Here is a 14,009-nt window from a genome sequence, read left to right as displayed (position 1 = left end):
CATGTTGCAAGGATCTGTACACAATTCTTGGAAGCTGAAAATGTCCTAGTTCTTGCATGGCCAGCATACTCACCGGACATGTCACCCATTGAGCATGTTTGGGATGCTCTGGACCGGCGTATACGACAGCATGTACCAGTTCCTGCCAATATCCAGCAACTTCGCACAGCCATTGAAGAGGAGTGGACCAACATTCCACAGGCCACAGTTGACAACCTGATCAACTCTATGCGAAGGAGATGTGTTGCACTGCATGAGGCAAATGGTGGTCACACCAGATACTGACTGGTATCCCCCCCCCAATAAAACAAAACTGCACCTTTCAGAGTGGCCTTTTATTGTGGGCAGTCTAAGGCACACCTGTGCACTAATCATGGTGTCTAATCAGCATCTTGATATGGCACACCTGTGAGGTGGGATGGATTATCTCAGCAAAGAAGTGTTCACTATGACAGATTTCGACTGGTTTGTGAACAATATTTGAGGGAAATGGTGATATTGTGTATGTGGAAAAAGTTTTAGATCTTTGAGTTCATCTCATACAAAATGGGAGCAAAACCAAAAGTGTTGCGTTTATATTTTTGTTGAGTGTAAAAACAACACATGGTGCAAGCAACTCCTTCAGGAAAACATCTTTTTTTTTGGAAATATATATGCAGCACCATCATCCTCGGCGCTGTTCTTTCTCCATCTTGCAGTGGATTACCTTGTTCGAAGTTTTTTTTCTCCGAAGTAAAGATTCAGTATTAAAGGTCAAAGGTTTTTTTTTTTTTTTTTTTTGTGGTCTAAATTCATCTCTTCCGTCCTTTCGAGTTGGTCTCATCTCAATATTGGACTCATTTCATCTCCTTTTTAAATAAAGACTGAGCGCTATACATGTCCAGGCTTGGACAGATAGGCTATGAGGGCCACGACCACACCAACATACATCCCAGTTCCAACGGTGATGGACAGAGCGGCCAGGAAGAGAGCTCTCCTGGAGCTCATTCCTGCTCTGGAGAAGTCTCCTTTAGTGACGGCCTTGCCAGTCTGACAAAACAAAGCGGAGAGGGAATTATTCATCAGCAGCGAGTGTATCAGTAGGTGTTACGTTACAGTTAAGAGAGAAAACAAAGAATGCTCTCAGGAAGCCATTAGTTACCATGGCAATTAGGCCTCTATGCCTCCGACGGTGACGAATGTGTTTGCGTGTTGAGCTTTTGTCTCAAAAATGACAAAGCTGCTGGCCTTTATACATTTTCTGCTATGTTTCTTTTCAATATGGCTTTCCCAGCAATATTTTGGAAGCTGTTTGGAGTTTTCCAGATCAGAAAAGCCCAGTTAGCATGTGGTGGTGGTGGTGGTGCTAATAATAAACGAGGTTTCATTCATGTACCAATGTGTTGTTGTTGAAAATAAAATAATCAAACTACTATTTTAATGCAGCAACATCATTGTGCACTGCGCCTCAAATATTGCTGCTTAATTTACAGATTTGGTACATTTTCAGATGGCTTTATGTCATAAACAAAACTACTGGCAAATGCTGTTCGCTACATTCTGTGGTAAAATTCATTAAACCTAATCTTTGGCTGCAGGTGGCGCTCTGAGGCTCAGCTGTGGTCACAGTTCAGCTAATGCAGCTAACTGGCAAAGCTAACTTTTATTCTTAACAGTGGATGAGCTCTTCAGCTAACTTTGAAAACCATTAGCGGACCACGTAGCTTTCGCTAAACTTTGTTTCACTAACTTTAAGTCAGCTAACACTTGTTTGTGCAAAATTTATCAGATAAAAATGTTTGTACACTATAAAATTATATACTCTCCCGCCACCGTAACTGTTGTGGCTCTTTTGTATTTAGATCAACATCAGTGAACATTCACAGGCCAGTTTGTGTTGATGCCAACACATGCCATCTCAGTACTGGGAGTAAATTAAGTTCAAAGTAAAGGGTTCTTTTTATGTCCCACTCCAAAAAACTGGGATGTCTGAAATTTCAGACCCTCCAATGAGGAAAAGTGCACTCGAAGGTGAAGTTCCAACTAGTGAAGTTGGGACGAATCGATCTACCACGACTTCACAGAGATACCGTAGCCTGAAATCACAGAATAATGGCGGCAATCACAGAGATGCACATTGTGTATCCTAATGAATATATATCTAAATGGGCTATGTTTTGCAGTTTGCTGACGGTCAGTGTCTCTTTAGAAACAAAGCAAATATTAGCTTATCGTGGTCTTTCCTTCCTTTCCTTCCCACTGTCGCCAAGTGCTTGCTCACAGGGGGTTGTTTTGACCGTTGGGGTTTTTCTGTAATTATTGTATGGCTTTTGCCTTACAATATAAAGCGCCTTGGGGTAACTGTTTGTTGTGATTTGGTGCTATATGCGCTATATAAATAAAATTGATTTGATTTGATTCTATGTTTTTTGTTTACATTCAAGTTTGTGTGCCTAGAATGCTTTGTAGTACACTTCAAACTGGGATAAGTCAGAGATCCCAGTTTTCCTGTGTTTTTCGGACGGACCTCGCTAACACTTGATGCGTACTGACAACACGTCGGTCTGATATCCCCGTACAGACTGAGCAAGCAAGGTTAATAATTTGTTTATTATATGGCTATTATATATACAACCCCAATTCCAATGAAGTTGAGGTGTTGTGTGAAATGTAAATAAAAACAAAATACAATGATTTGCAAATCCTCTTCAACCTATATTCAGTTGAATACACCACAAAGACAAGATATTTAATATTCAAACTGATAAACTTTGTTTTTGTGCAAATATTGGCTCATTTTGAAATGGATGCCGACAACACGTTTCAAAAAAGCTGCAACAGTGGTATGTTTACCACTGTGTTGCATCACCTTTCCTTCTAACAACACTCAATAAGCGTTTGGAAACTGAGGACACAAACTGTGAGTGTCATGATTGGGTATAAAAGGAGCATCCCCAAAAGTCTCAGCCATTCATAAGCAAAGATTGGGCGAGGATCACCACTTTGTGAACAACTGGGTGAAAAAAATAGTCCAACAGTTTAAAAACAATGTTTCTTCAAGTCGGTGGAGTGTCCTTGCCTCAAGTGGAGTTTAAGTATCTCGGGGTCTTGTTCACGAGTGAGGGACGGATGGAGCGTGAGATCGATAGACGGATCAGTGCAGCATCTGCAGTGATGCGGTCGCTGTATCGGCCCATCGTGGTGAAGAGAGAGCTGAGTAGGGGGGCAAAGCTCTCGATCTACCGATCGATCTACGTTCCGATCCTTACCTATGGTCATGAGATTTGGCTCATGATCGAAAGAACGAGATCGCGAGTACAAGCGGCCGAGATGAGTTTCCTCCGCAGGGTGGCTGGGTGCTCCCTTAGAGATGGGGTGAGGAGCTCGGTCACTCGGGAGGAGCTCAGACTCGGGCCGCTGCTCCTCCACGTCAAAAGGAGTCAGTTGAGGTGGCTTGGGCATCTTTTCCGGATGCCCCCTGGACGCCTCGCTGGAGAGGTGTTCGGGGCACGTCCCACTGGGAGGAGGCCCCAGGGAAGACCCAGGACACGCTGGAGGGACTACATCTCTCGGCTGGCTTGGGAACGCCTTGGGGTTCCCCCGGAGGAGCTGGAGGAGGTGTGTGTGGATCGGGAGGTCTGGACGGCTTTGCTTGAGCTGCTGCCCCCGCGACCCGACTCCGGATAAAGCGGAAGAAAATGGATGGATGGATGGATGTTTCTCAACATTCAGTTGCAAGGAATTTGGGGTTTCCATCATCTACAGTCCATAATATAATCAGAGGATTCAGAGAATCTGAAGAACTTTCTACACATAAGCGGCAAGGATGAAAACCAACATTGAATGCCCATGACCTTTGACCCCTCAGGCAGCACTGCATTAAAAACTGACATCATTGTGTAAAGGATCTTACTGTGTGGGCCCAGGAACACTTCAGAAAACCATTGTCAGTTAACACAATTTGTCACTACATCTACAAGTGCAAGTTAAAACTCTACCATGCAAAGTGAAAGCCATACATCAACAACATCCAGAAACGCCACCACCTTCTCTGGGCTCGAGCTCATTTGAAATGGATAGACACAAAGTGGAAAAGTGTGCTGTGGTCTGATGAGTCCACATTTCAAATTGTTTTTGGAAATCATGGACGTCGTGTCCTCTGGACAAAAGAGGAAAAAGACCATCCAGATTGTTACCAGCACAAAGTTCAAAAGCCAGGGTGTGTTAGTGCCCATGGCATGGGCAACTTACACATCTGTGATGGCACCATCAATGCTGAAAGGTACATCCAGGTTTTGGAGCAACACATGCTGCCATCCAAGCAACGTCTTTTTCAGGGACGTCCCTGCTTATTTCAGCAAGACGATGCCAAGCCACATTCTGCTGTGTTACAACAGTGTGGCTTCGTAGCAAAAGAGTGCGGGGACTAGACTGGCCTGCCTGCAGTCCAGACCTGTCGCCCATTGAAAATGTGTGGTACATTATGAAGCGCAAAATACGACACCGGAGACCCCGGACTGTTGAACAACTGAAGTCGTACATCAAGCAAGAATGGGAAAGAATTCCACCTACAAAGCTTCAACAATGAGTGTCCTCAGTTCCCAAATGCTTATTGAGTGTTGTAAGAAGGAAAGGTGATGTAACACAGTGGTAAACATATCACTGTCCCAGCTTTTTTGAAACGTGTTGCAGCTTTATACACCCTTCAGAAAGGGTGTATAAAGCCATATTCACTGGTGAACAACTTGATAACTATTTTATCATATACAGTGGTCCCTCGTTTATTGCAGGAGTTACGTTATAAAAATAACCCACGATAGGCGAAATCCGCGAAGTAGTCAGCGTTATTTTTTACAATTATTATAGATGTTTTAAGGCTGTAAAACCCCTCACTACACACATTATACACTTTTCTCAAACAGGCATTAACATTTTCTCACTTTTCTCTCCTGTGTAAACACTCAAAGTTCAAACCTTAGTAGAAAAAAAATAGAACCTTTTCCTATAAATAATTATGATGGCTTTTAGAACTAACAAATTTAATTTTAACGATCAACCTACGAGGTTGGACACGTAAGAAATTATTCATAGTGACTCACCAGTATTTCACAGTTCCTCTGACCGCGCCTCTTCGTCGTGGCGCCACTCCACTGTCCGGATTGGCTGATTACTCGGCTGGTATGAAAAATATTACCCGTCCACAAAAAGGGTGTGTTGCTATTTATTCTTTAGTGTTTTATCCAATCATACTGGCGTATCATTTATAGGTATATGATAATACCTAATTCGCCAACAGCAATTACGCTAACTAACTAGCCTTTTCCAAAACTCTTTTAAGGCTCATCAAGCCTTCTAGCATGGCTAGTTAGCATGTTGGTACCTTGAAAACAGGCTTCTTGCAGTCAGTCAGTACAATTAAGTTGCTGCAAAGTTAATAATTTTGTATGATAAGTTATTGTAAAAGTTGATATTTATTACTGCTTCCAAACCAACAACACTGTCATGGGAGTAGGAGCCTACTGCGCATCAACAAACCAATAGTTCTGTTAATTTGCATAACTGCACAGGTACAATTTGTATTGCCACTCCCTAGTGTGACCACGGACTAATGCTGCAGGGCAATCAAGGCTAAGATTAGCAACACAAATTCAACACATGAATTTATGGTGATCATGCAAACATGTTACTCAAAACTTGATGGAAAGGAATCTTTTTTCGTTCTAATGCTCCCTGTAAATATTGAGTTCTTTTTTAAAAATGTGTAGTTTCCCGAAGTGCAGAATCTGCTGCATATATGCAGTCAATCATCTGAAACGACTGCAGGAGGGTCACAAGGTGGAAGACGAGTTGCAGTAACGATTGTCTTGAGTGCCCGTGGTCACTGAGCTTAAACGGAACGCTGAGCAATTACGGTTAATGACATGTTTCAGGCCTCGGCACCTTTACCTTGTGAGAGTAGTAAAAGGCAACAATGCCCAAGGGCCAGAAGCAGCAGAGCATGGAGAAGATTGCCAAGCCTAGGTAGTCCCGAGGGGGCAGCACGATGAAGTTGTCCTCACTCTCGCTGTCACTGGAGCTGTCACTCTGGAAGACAGAAGGTTGATATAACATAAGTAATTGCTGAAAAACAACATGGCTATAAAGTTTTGCCCGATGTGTCCTACACGAATGAGGTGAGAGCATTGTGATCTTGATGCATAAAAGTGACATGTAGTTCATCCAGTGTATTTTGGATGCTGTCACTATATTACAGATTGACAACTTGCATCTCTCAGACCAGCCTGCATGTCCTTGTTCCACAACCACGCAGGACAGGATGTGCTTAGTGAACAGGAGAGGATTTGGTGCCACTGTCAACACCCATGAGCAGCCTGACGGATAACACCGGATTAACGGATTGTTCCATCATCGCGAGGTGACAGGGGAAACGGTAAGAAGACAGTGTCATTTATGTGCTAAACTGCTCTTGCATCATAAGAGACCTCCACCGTGTCTCCAGCATCTTGTCAGGCAGCGAGCGATCACTGTGCTCGTGTGATCGCTCCCCATACGGAGCCTCAATACTCCACTCAGGGAGCCGCCGAGTGGGCTGATGGATGATGGAGTTGAATGCCACACATATTATTACATTGGCACATCATGCCTGTAGCAGAGACGGCAATGTGAGTGCATGGGTGACCTTTCCCGGGACGCCGTCCTGCTTCTTTGAGACATAAAGGGTGTTTGTCTCAATAAGTCGCCTTCACGAAGAGCATTTATTAGTCTCACTGCCTGCAGGGATCAATCAAAGAGGAGGAAAGGAAGGAACAAGATCAAAATCAATATGCAATGCAGGAAGCAGCCATTAGAAAGGTAATTAAAGAACAGTCAGGCTGGTGGGCGAAGAAGAAAAAGATCTTGCATTTTAAGGTCAAACTTTTAAAGCATGTTGTGCAAGTCTTCTGTGTAGGAACATCAAATATTTGATATTAGAGGGCGATGGCAGCGCTGTACGCTTCACACTATTTTCTCTAACATCTACCTTCGCCAAGGCAGGATTATAAAGCTCCCTGTTATCCGTTTTATGAACGCCGTCCACCTGGACAGCCGGGTGTGATCCATCAAAACAGCAGCTGGTCGTAACCACATAATCTGACATCACAGGAATAAAACTGCAGGCACAAACAGCAGTAATCTCTCTTTATCTTTGTAGGAATTCCTGATAACACTTATGACTGACTGGTGCTTTCAGTGCTGCTGGCAGCCGTCCTGACAGAGTACAGCCGCCTGCGTGCACACCACCCGTCTATGACTGATGGGGCACTTTTAGCATTAAGCCCAATGCTGCACACATTAGATGCTGAAGGACACCTTCTGAATGAATACGAGGCCATTTGGCTCTGACAAATTGTTACTATTAGAACCCTTGATTTGAAAACGCGTTTATTCGGCTGGAACTCCAAATTTAATGGTGTCTTCTCCGGGCCAGAATCAACCCTTAAACAACATTTTGTGGAAATTTGTTCTTTGTTTTTCAAGGGTGGAGCTGGTAGCCTGCATTCTTACTTTTAGGGACAACCCAGGTAGGATGATTTGGAGACAAAGTCAGAGAGGTGAGATCGAGGTGGCTTAGACATGTGCTGAGGAGGGATGAAGGTTATACAGGGACAAGGATGCTGAGGATGGAGCCAGCAGGCAGGAGAAGAAGGAGGACACCAAGGAGGAGGTTTACGGATGTGCTGAGGGAGAACATGCAGGTGGTTGGTCTGACATAAAAAACATGCAGAGGACAGGGTGACTGGAGACAGAAAAAGTACTCCTCTTCCCAGTACATCCACAAGCTCCTCCTGCAGGATCCCAAGCTGTCCCCTGGATATGATAAGTGTATTTTGGGTTTCTTATGTGGGCCACTTCCAGTTGGACGCGGTTGGAAAGGTCACATCCAAGTAATTTGGTCTCCTGGGCACCTCCAGGAGTTGGACATGGCTAGATATCCAGTTGAACATTGCTGCAAATGGCATGTGCAATTAATTTGGCATCCTGGATGCCTCCAGGATTTGGACATGGCCACACATCCACTTGGATGGTGCCACAAAAAGCATGTCCAGATAATTTCGCCTCCTGGGCACCTGCAGTTCAACACAGCCAGATATCCAGTTGGAAATGCCCTGAAAAGACATGTCCAACTGGATATCTGGCCTCCTGGATGGCTCCAGCACTTGGACGTGACTGGACATCCAGTTGGAAGTGGCCGGAAAAGGCATGTCCATCTGATTTTACCACCTGGGGGCCTCCGACAAGCCAAATTAGTTGTCTGAAGGCCCGCCATCCGGTCTACCAAAGTCAGACACATCGTGCATGTGACTCAGGGAATTGGTCAAAGTAGGGACTTGTCATGCAGGATTTTGGCTGCAGAGTTTTTAAACAAACAGCTTTACATTTGAAACAGTCAACTCATTTGAAGCTAATGTAGCATCAAATCACGCCTGCTGCTAATTTTTATCATTCATGTGATTGTTTCCTGCAACAATCCCAGACATGTCCAGCAGGTGACACAGTACAAGATGTACATTAGATACAATCCTGCCTTTTTTTTTAAAACCCACTAAAAAAAGAGGGTCAGTATCCAAGCACATTTCTCAATGATACCGCAGTATGAGTGCCATCTTGCTTTCAGCCTGACCACAGGGCACTGATTGGCTGAGGGCTGTTACATCATCATGACAAAAGAGGTGTTGCACGTGTGACGATATAGGAGGAGAAAACTATATTGGGCATTGATAAAGCAAGACTCTGTCTCCAAGTACAAGTGTTAATTTTGACAGCATTTAGCCAGTCTTGACTGAAATGTCATTTAGTTTTAGTCATCTGAATTGTTTTAGTTTTAGTCGATGAAATATTGTATTTATGCAATGCGGGAAGCAGCCATTGCTTCCTGCATTGTAAGATTAGACCGTACTCATGTTAAGCATCTTGAGGCAGCTTTGTTGTGATTTGGCGTGATATAAATGAAATAAATTGAAATTGAATTGAATTAGGGTGCCCCCTATGAGTTGTTGTCACCCCTAGTATTTGTCTAAACCTACCATATTTCACGGCATGTCGTGATTCAGCTGTACGAAAAATACATTAATCTATTGGTTCGTGATATTGTCACAAAAGTGCCACATTTTCATAACGGGAGCACAAATTCATTCTAATACATTCCGTGACGGCTGCACGAAATTAAAAGTGAAGCGAGGGGGTCGGGGTGGTTAAGGTTAGGGTTGGAGGTAGGAGTAGGGTTAGTAATAGTGAGTTAAAATAACAAAAAAACCGTCACGAAAATTTGAATAATTTCGTGACGGGAGCACGAAAAAAAAAACAATGAGACTGGGTTGGTCTAAACTGCCTAAGCGACAGGTGGTTCTAGTTTAAACTTTGTGAGCCCTTGGTTGGGGGGCGCTACTGCCCTGGGGCCCCAAGCAGTTGCCTGTCTTGCCGGTTTGCACACAGTGCCTCTGTGTATGGACTTGTATCTTTTCATTCACTCATTGCATTTCACAGTGTACATACCAAAGCAAAGCCTTAGAAAACCCTTCAAAACTTCAAAGAACCTCCCCTTTATCCATTCCAAAATCTAATACCATCTACCCAGCTGATGTGGAAACCTTTCAACAAGTTTTACAGAAAATAATTGCTGTAGACGGCAGAACCTGCCAGTTCCTACATATTTCAAGTACCCTGAATGTTTGCTTTAGATTCTGAACCTTAATGCCCAGTAGACTCATAGCGTGTCATTTTATTTACACAGGCGAGAGTATATGCAGAGCAAGAAATTTCATATTCCAAGAAATCCAATGTGCACTCTTTATCAGCTTCAGTTTCTGTCTGAGCATATAAGGAATATCTTCACCTCCTACATCACCTGCTTTTGGCGCCATGCATCAGCAATCCCAGTTTAATATTCTCCAAGGAGAGCGTTACTTATAGCACTAACTGCTGTCGCTATCACACTTCTATCCATCTACCGAGTCTTCAAGTGACAAGAGCCTGTGTGACGACCGGTCCATTTAGAGTGATACATCTCCTCCTCTGACGGCTCAGACTTCAGAGTATTTCCTGTCAGAAGTTGCATCTTTTTCTCCGTTTCTCCAGTCTTGACTTTGTCCATGTCCATAGTGTTATTTAGAGAACACTGTTACAGTCATGAGCCTGGTTTTTCCAAATGCATTTTACGTACGACAAGTGTGCAGTTACCAACTTACCGACATGAGATATGAAAGGCCCGAGAAAATTGACCATTTACATAAGAGAGTGAAAAACGAGCGTGACTCACACTGACAGTCTATTACAACGGTAAATGAAAGAGTCCACCGCTGGAAGATTGCCCTGATATTGATGAGTAAGTGCTGAAATGCCTTTGATTTCACATAGCATTACGCTAATTATTGCTGTCAAACCCTGCCAAATGACTCTTACTTACTTGTGTGTAGTTTTTTCTTTAATTTGAGAAGGCTACACTACTTTATTTTCTCATCTGGCATCATTGACTATAATACTGTGTGAGGGTCAAATATAAACATAGTATCTACTGCAGGCAGCGCTGCAGCTGTTGATTATCTTTACAACTGAAAATGCAAACTTTTTAAAGCTCAAGTAATTGGATAAGACAAAAAAGTCAAATTAAATTGGATTTTTTTCCCTGAATCTTCTACTGTGTGAAGACAAAAGAGGCTGTACGAAGTAGTCGGCCCTGACTCATGGGTGCCAGCACTTGTCCCAAGATTCCATAGCATAAAATAGATGAGTGTCTACGGCCCAATCTCCATTCCTCTCCCTTTGCCCTTTCCCTTTATTTTGCACATTATGTGCATAGTAGAGAAGCTTGAATCTTCGACTGGACTGGGTTGCTTGAAGCAAGGATGTTTCACTTCTAATCGCAGAAGCTTCCTCAGCTAAAATTCTTGCTCTGGTAGTCTGACTTCTGTCTTGACTCTTGTAGAGAAGAATGACTACCAGAGCAAGAATTTTAGCTGAGGAAGCTTCTGCGATTAGAAGTGAAACGTCCTCGTGTCAAGCAACCCAGTCCAGTCGAAGATTCAAGCTTCTCTATTATGGAAACCACCTGGACAACTGAGAGCCTTCACAGAAACCATTATGTGCAAAGGGCAGCACTATGAAGACTCTTTGATTGGGCATCAGCACCAAATAACCAACCTGGTCTCACGGCAAGTCATGATTCAGCAGCATGAAATATACATTAATCTGTTGGTTTGTGATATTTTGACGAAAAGCGCCACATTTTCGTCATGGCAGCACAAATTCATTCTAATTCATTCCATGATGGCTACACGAAATTATAAGTGAAGGAGAGGGGTCTGGGGTGGTTATGATTAGGGTGGTGGTGGGGGGTGGGAGTAGGGTTAGTAATAGTGAGTTAAAAAAAAACCCATCACAAAAATTTGACTCATTTCGTGATGGGAGGACAAAAAAAAAAGTGAGACTGGGCTGAAATAACATGACAATTAATCAAAATTATTTGCATTGAGAATAAACATGAGAATTTTCTGGATTTTTCCTGAAATCCAGATTGTTTTTTTTGTTTGTTTTGTTTTGTTTTAGGATGATCTGGGTGAAGCGTTCAAAATAAATGCCAAAATAAGACTGAAAATGGATCTAATTTTGCCTAAAATCCAGGAGCGCCTACAGCGGGCCTCAGACTCCCGGACGACTTTCAGGATGTCTCATTCTCATGCCTGTCACAAACTGAATACCTCAACCAAATATTAGTAAAACTAGAATATACCGTATTTTCCGGCGTATAAATTGCACCTTTTTCTGAGATTATGAGCTCTTTCATTTGGGATTTTTGTGCATTGTTGTAGTGTATTTTTTATTGCTGGCATTTATTCTTTCATTATTTGATTTTATTTTGTTAGTGCTTTAATTCTTGGGAAAGTTCTATATAAATATTACTATAATTACTATTATTAATAAACTTGTGAATTTTCGATATATAAGTCACACCGCAGTATAAGTTGCAGGGCTTTCCCAAAATACTAAAACAAGCATGACTTAAGCATGACCACCGCTGTGGTCCGCTGGACGCCGCGCTTCCTCCCGTTTGACCCAAGGTTATATAAAATAATTTCGTAGCCACTGGCGCATTTGCTCTCAGAACTTGGCTGATGAAACCATCTCTCATCGCTCCCAGAATAACAGAGAAATTATCTGCAGCTTCTCTCGTGCGCGTTGTGCGGTGGAGAACGCATTTGGAATAGTCTCAAAGGTAATTATTTATATTGTAGTGGATAGGTAAACCAGTTGTCATTGTCATGTGTTAGATAATGTACCTGTAAAATGATGTTTATTATAGATGTAACATCTTGTTCAGATGCACTGCAGCAATGAGACGCACTGACTCGCAGTCACACACACTGCTTTCGAATAGGTTGCATCTAGTTCACAAAATTAATGTGTCAGAAGTTTTGAACACTTCAAAATTTAAAATAAAATTTGTGCAAGTGTCAAGGCACCTTTATATTTCGGAAAATACTGTATAAATTGACTTGACATTTGATTATTTCTGTCCTCGGTTGAAGTCGGAACAACTAAACTATCATAAAAACCTGAAAGTGCCTTTTAAAGAAATGGGGTGTTTATTGAATTGTACAGAATGTGAGAAAGCATTTTTCTAACAAAGTACCTTGACCTTTAACCTTGCCTTTGACGTTCAGCCTTTGGGGTTGATTATAGGTGGTAACCTTAGCCTCACTCGCCTACCTTTGCCTCAACATTATTCGAATATGCAAAAATAAATTGGACGTTTAGACCTTAGACTTTGACAGTCTATCCCAGAAGAGGGAGGTTCATCAGCTAAGCGCATGCCAGAAATCAAGGTCAAAGGCCATTTAGTTCTAAAGTTAAAGAACAGACAAAGAGATCTACCTTTCGTGCAAATGCAGTTGGCAAATATATCGCCTCACGGGGGCAACCCGGGTGAATTACAGCAAATTACAATGAATTTAAATTATTTAATTTATTTCATTTATATAGCACCAAACCTCAAGGCGCTTCACACAAGTAAGGTCTAACCTTACTAATCCCCAGAGCAGCAGTGGTAAGGAAAAACCCTCTGAGGAAGAAACCTCAAGTAGACCAGACTCAAAGGGGTGACCCTCTGCTTGGGCCATGATACAGACATAAATTACAGACCAATTCACAAAACGAATATACAGGAAATGCAGTTGGTGCACAGGACAGAATACATTTTGTATACCAATTATCTCTTTGTATACCAGTTATCTCTAGTTAAGGGTCACGGGGGTGTGCTGGAGCCTATACCAACAGTCAACAGGGCGGGAGGCAGGATACACTCTGGACAGGATGCCAGCGGTCTATTGTAGCACTACATACCAACAGACAAACTCATTCGCACTCGCGTGCACATCTGTGATTAATTTAGTCACCAAATTGCGACAAATTACGCCGCAAGAAAATCAAAACTGTTTTGAAATTTTGACGGCAAAAAAAGTGTGACTGAAATTTTATGAAGAAAATTGACTCTTTAGTCTAACCTCATACTCGGGGCCATGTTCCTCCTCCACCTCGTACGACACCGTCTGGATCTTCACATCCTTCTCTGCTTGTACGCTGTCCAAAGGGTTCTCTGTGGGACCTCCGTCTAGCACGGCGTCCTTACACTCGGTGAACGTGGTCTCAAAGCTCTCGCTTTTGGAGTCCTTGCTGTGAACACTAATGTCATCTTTGTACAGGATGAGGTTCGGTCTGTAGAAAGCCTCCACTGCTAAATGCAGAGAGGTTGCATCCAGGAACTGCTGAGTCTTATGCTTGCCATTGGTCCCAGTGTAGTAGTAGCCAATGAGGCTCTCTTGGTAAGGCTGGCTGGGGTAGTCGCACTGGTAGCCCTGGTAGTCACTGTGGCCCACGTGTCTGCTGGTCTTGTCAAGCAGAGGGTTCTGGAGCTCGCTTAAGCTCTCCATAATTGGTGGGGGTTCAGTCGTAGATCAGAGAGGATAGAGTCCAAAAGCGTTTCTGGCAGCTGGAAA

At 42.9% G+C, this 14,009-nt stretch overlaps 1 protein-coding gene across 1 annotated transcript in view; it reads right to left on the bottom strand.

Moving 5' to 3' along the window:
• Positions 1 to 645: 645 nt before the first annotated feature.
• The window catches only part of LOC117500942 (synapse differentiation-inducing gene protein 1-like), a 19,829-nt gene continuing 6,465 nt past the window's right edge, over positions 646 to 14,009 (bottom strand). The window contains exons 2-4 of the mRNA XM_034159737.1: positions 13,518 to 14,002; positions 5,926 to 6,063; positions 646 to 1,029 (exon numbers count right to left, since the gene is read on the bottom strand). Coding sequence (XP_034015628.1) covers positions 871 to 1,029; positions 5,926 to 6,063; positions 13,518 to 13,943 — 723 coding nt within the window. The 5' untranslated portion in view covers positions 13,944 to 14,002 and the 3' untranslated portion in view covers positions 646 to 870. The remainder of the gene's footprint in view (positions 1,030 to 5,925; positions 6,064 to 13,517; positions 14,003 to 14,009) is intronic.

Source organism: Thalassophryne amazonica, chromosome 19 (genome assembly GCF_902500255.1).
Source record: "Thalassophryne amazonica chromosome 19, fThaAma1.1, whole genome shotgun sequence".
NCBI lineage: Eukaryota > Metazoa > Chordata > Actinopteri > Batrachoidiformes > Batrachoididae > Thalassophryne > Thalassophryne amazonica.
This window is presented reverse-complemented; position numbering and strand designations above follow the sequence as displayed.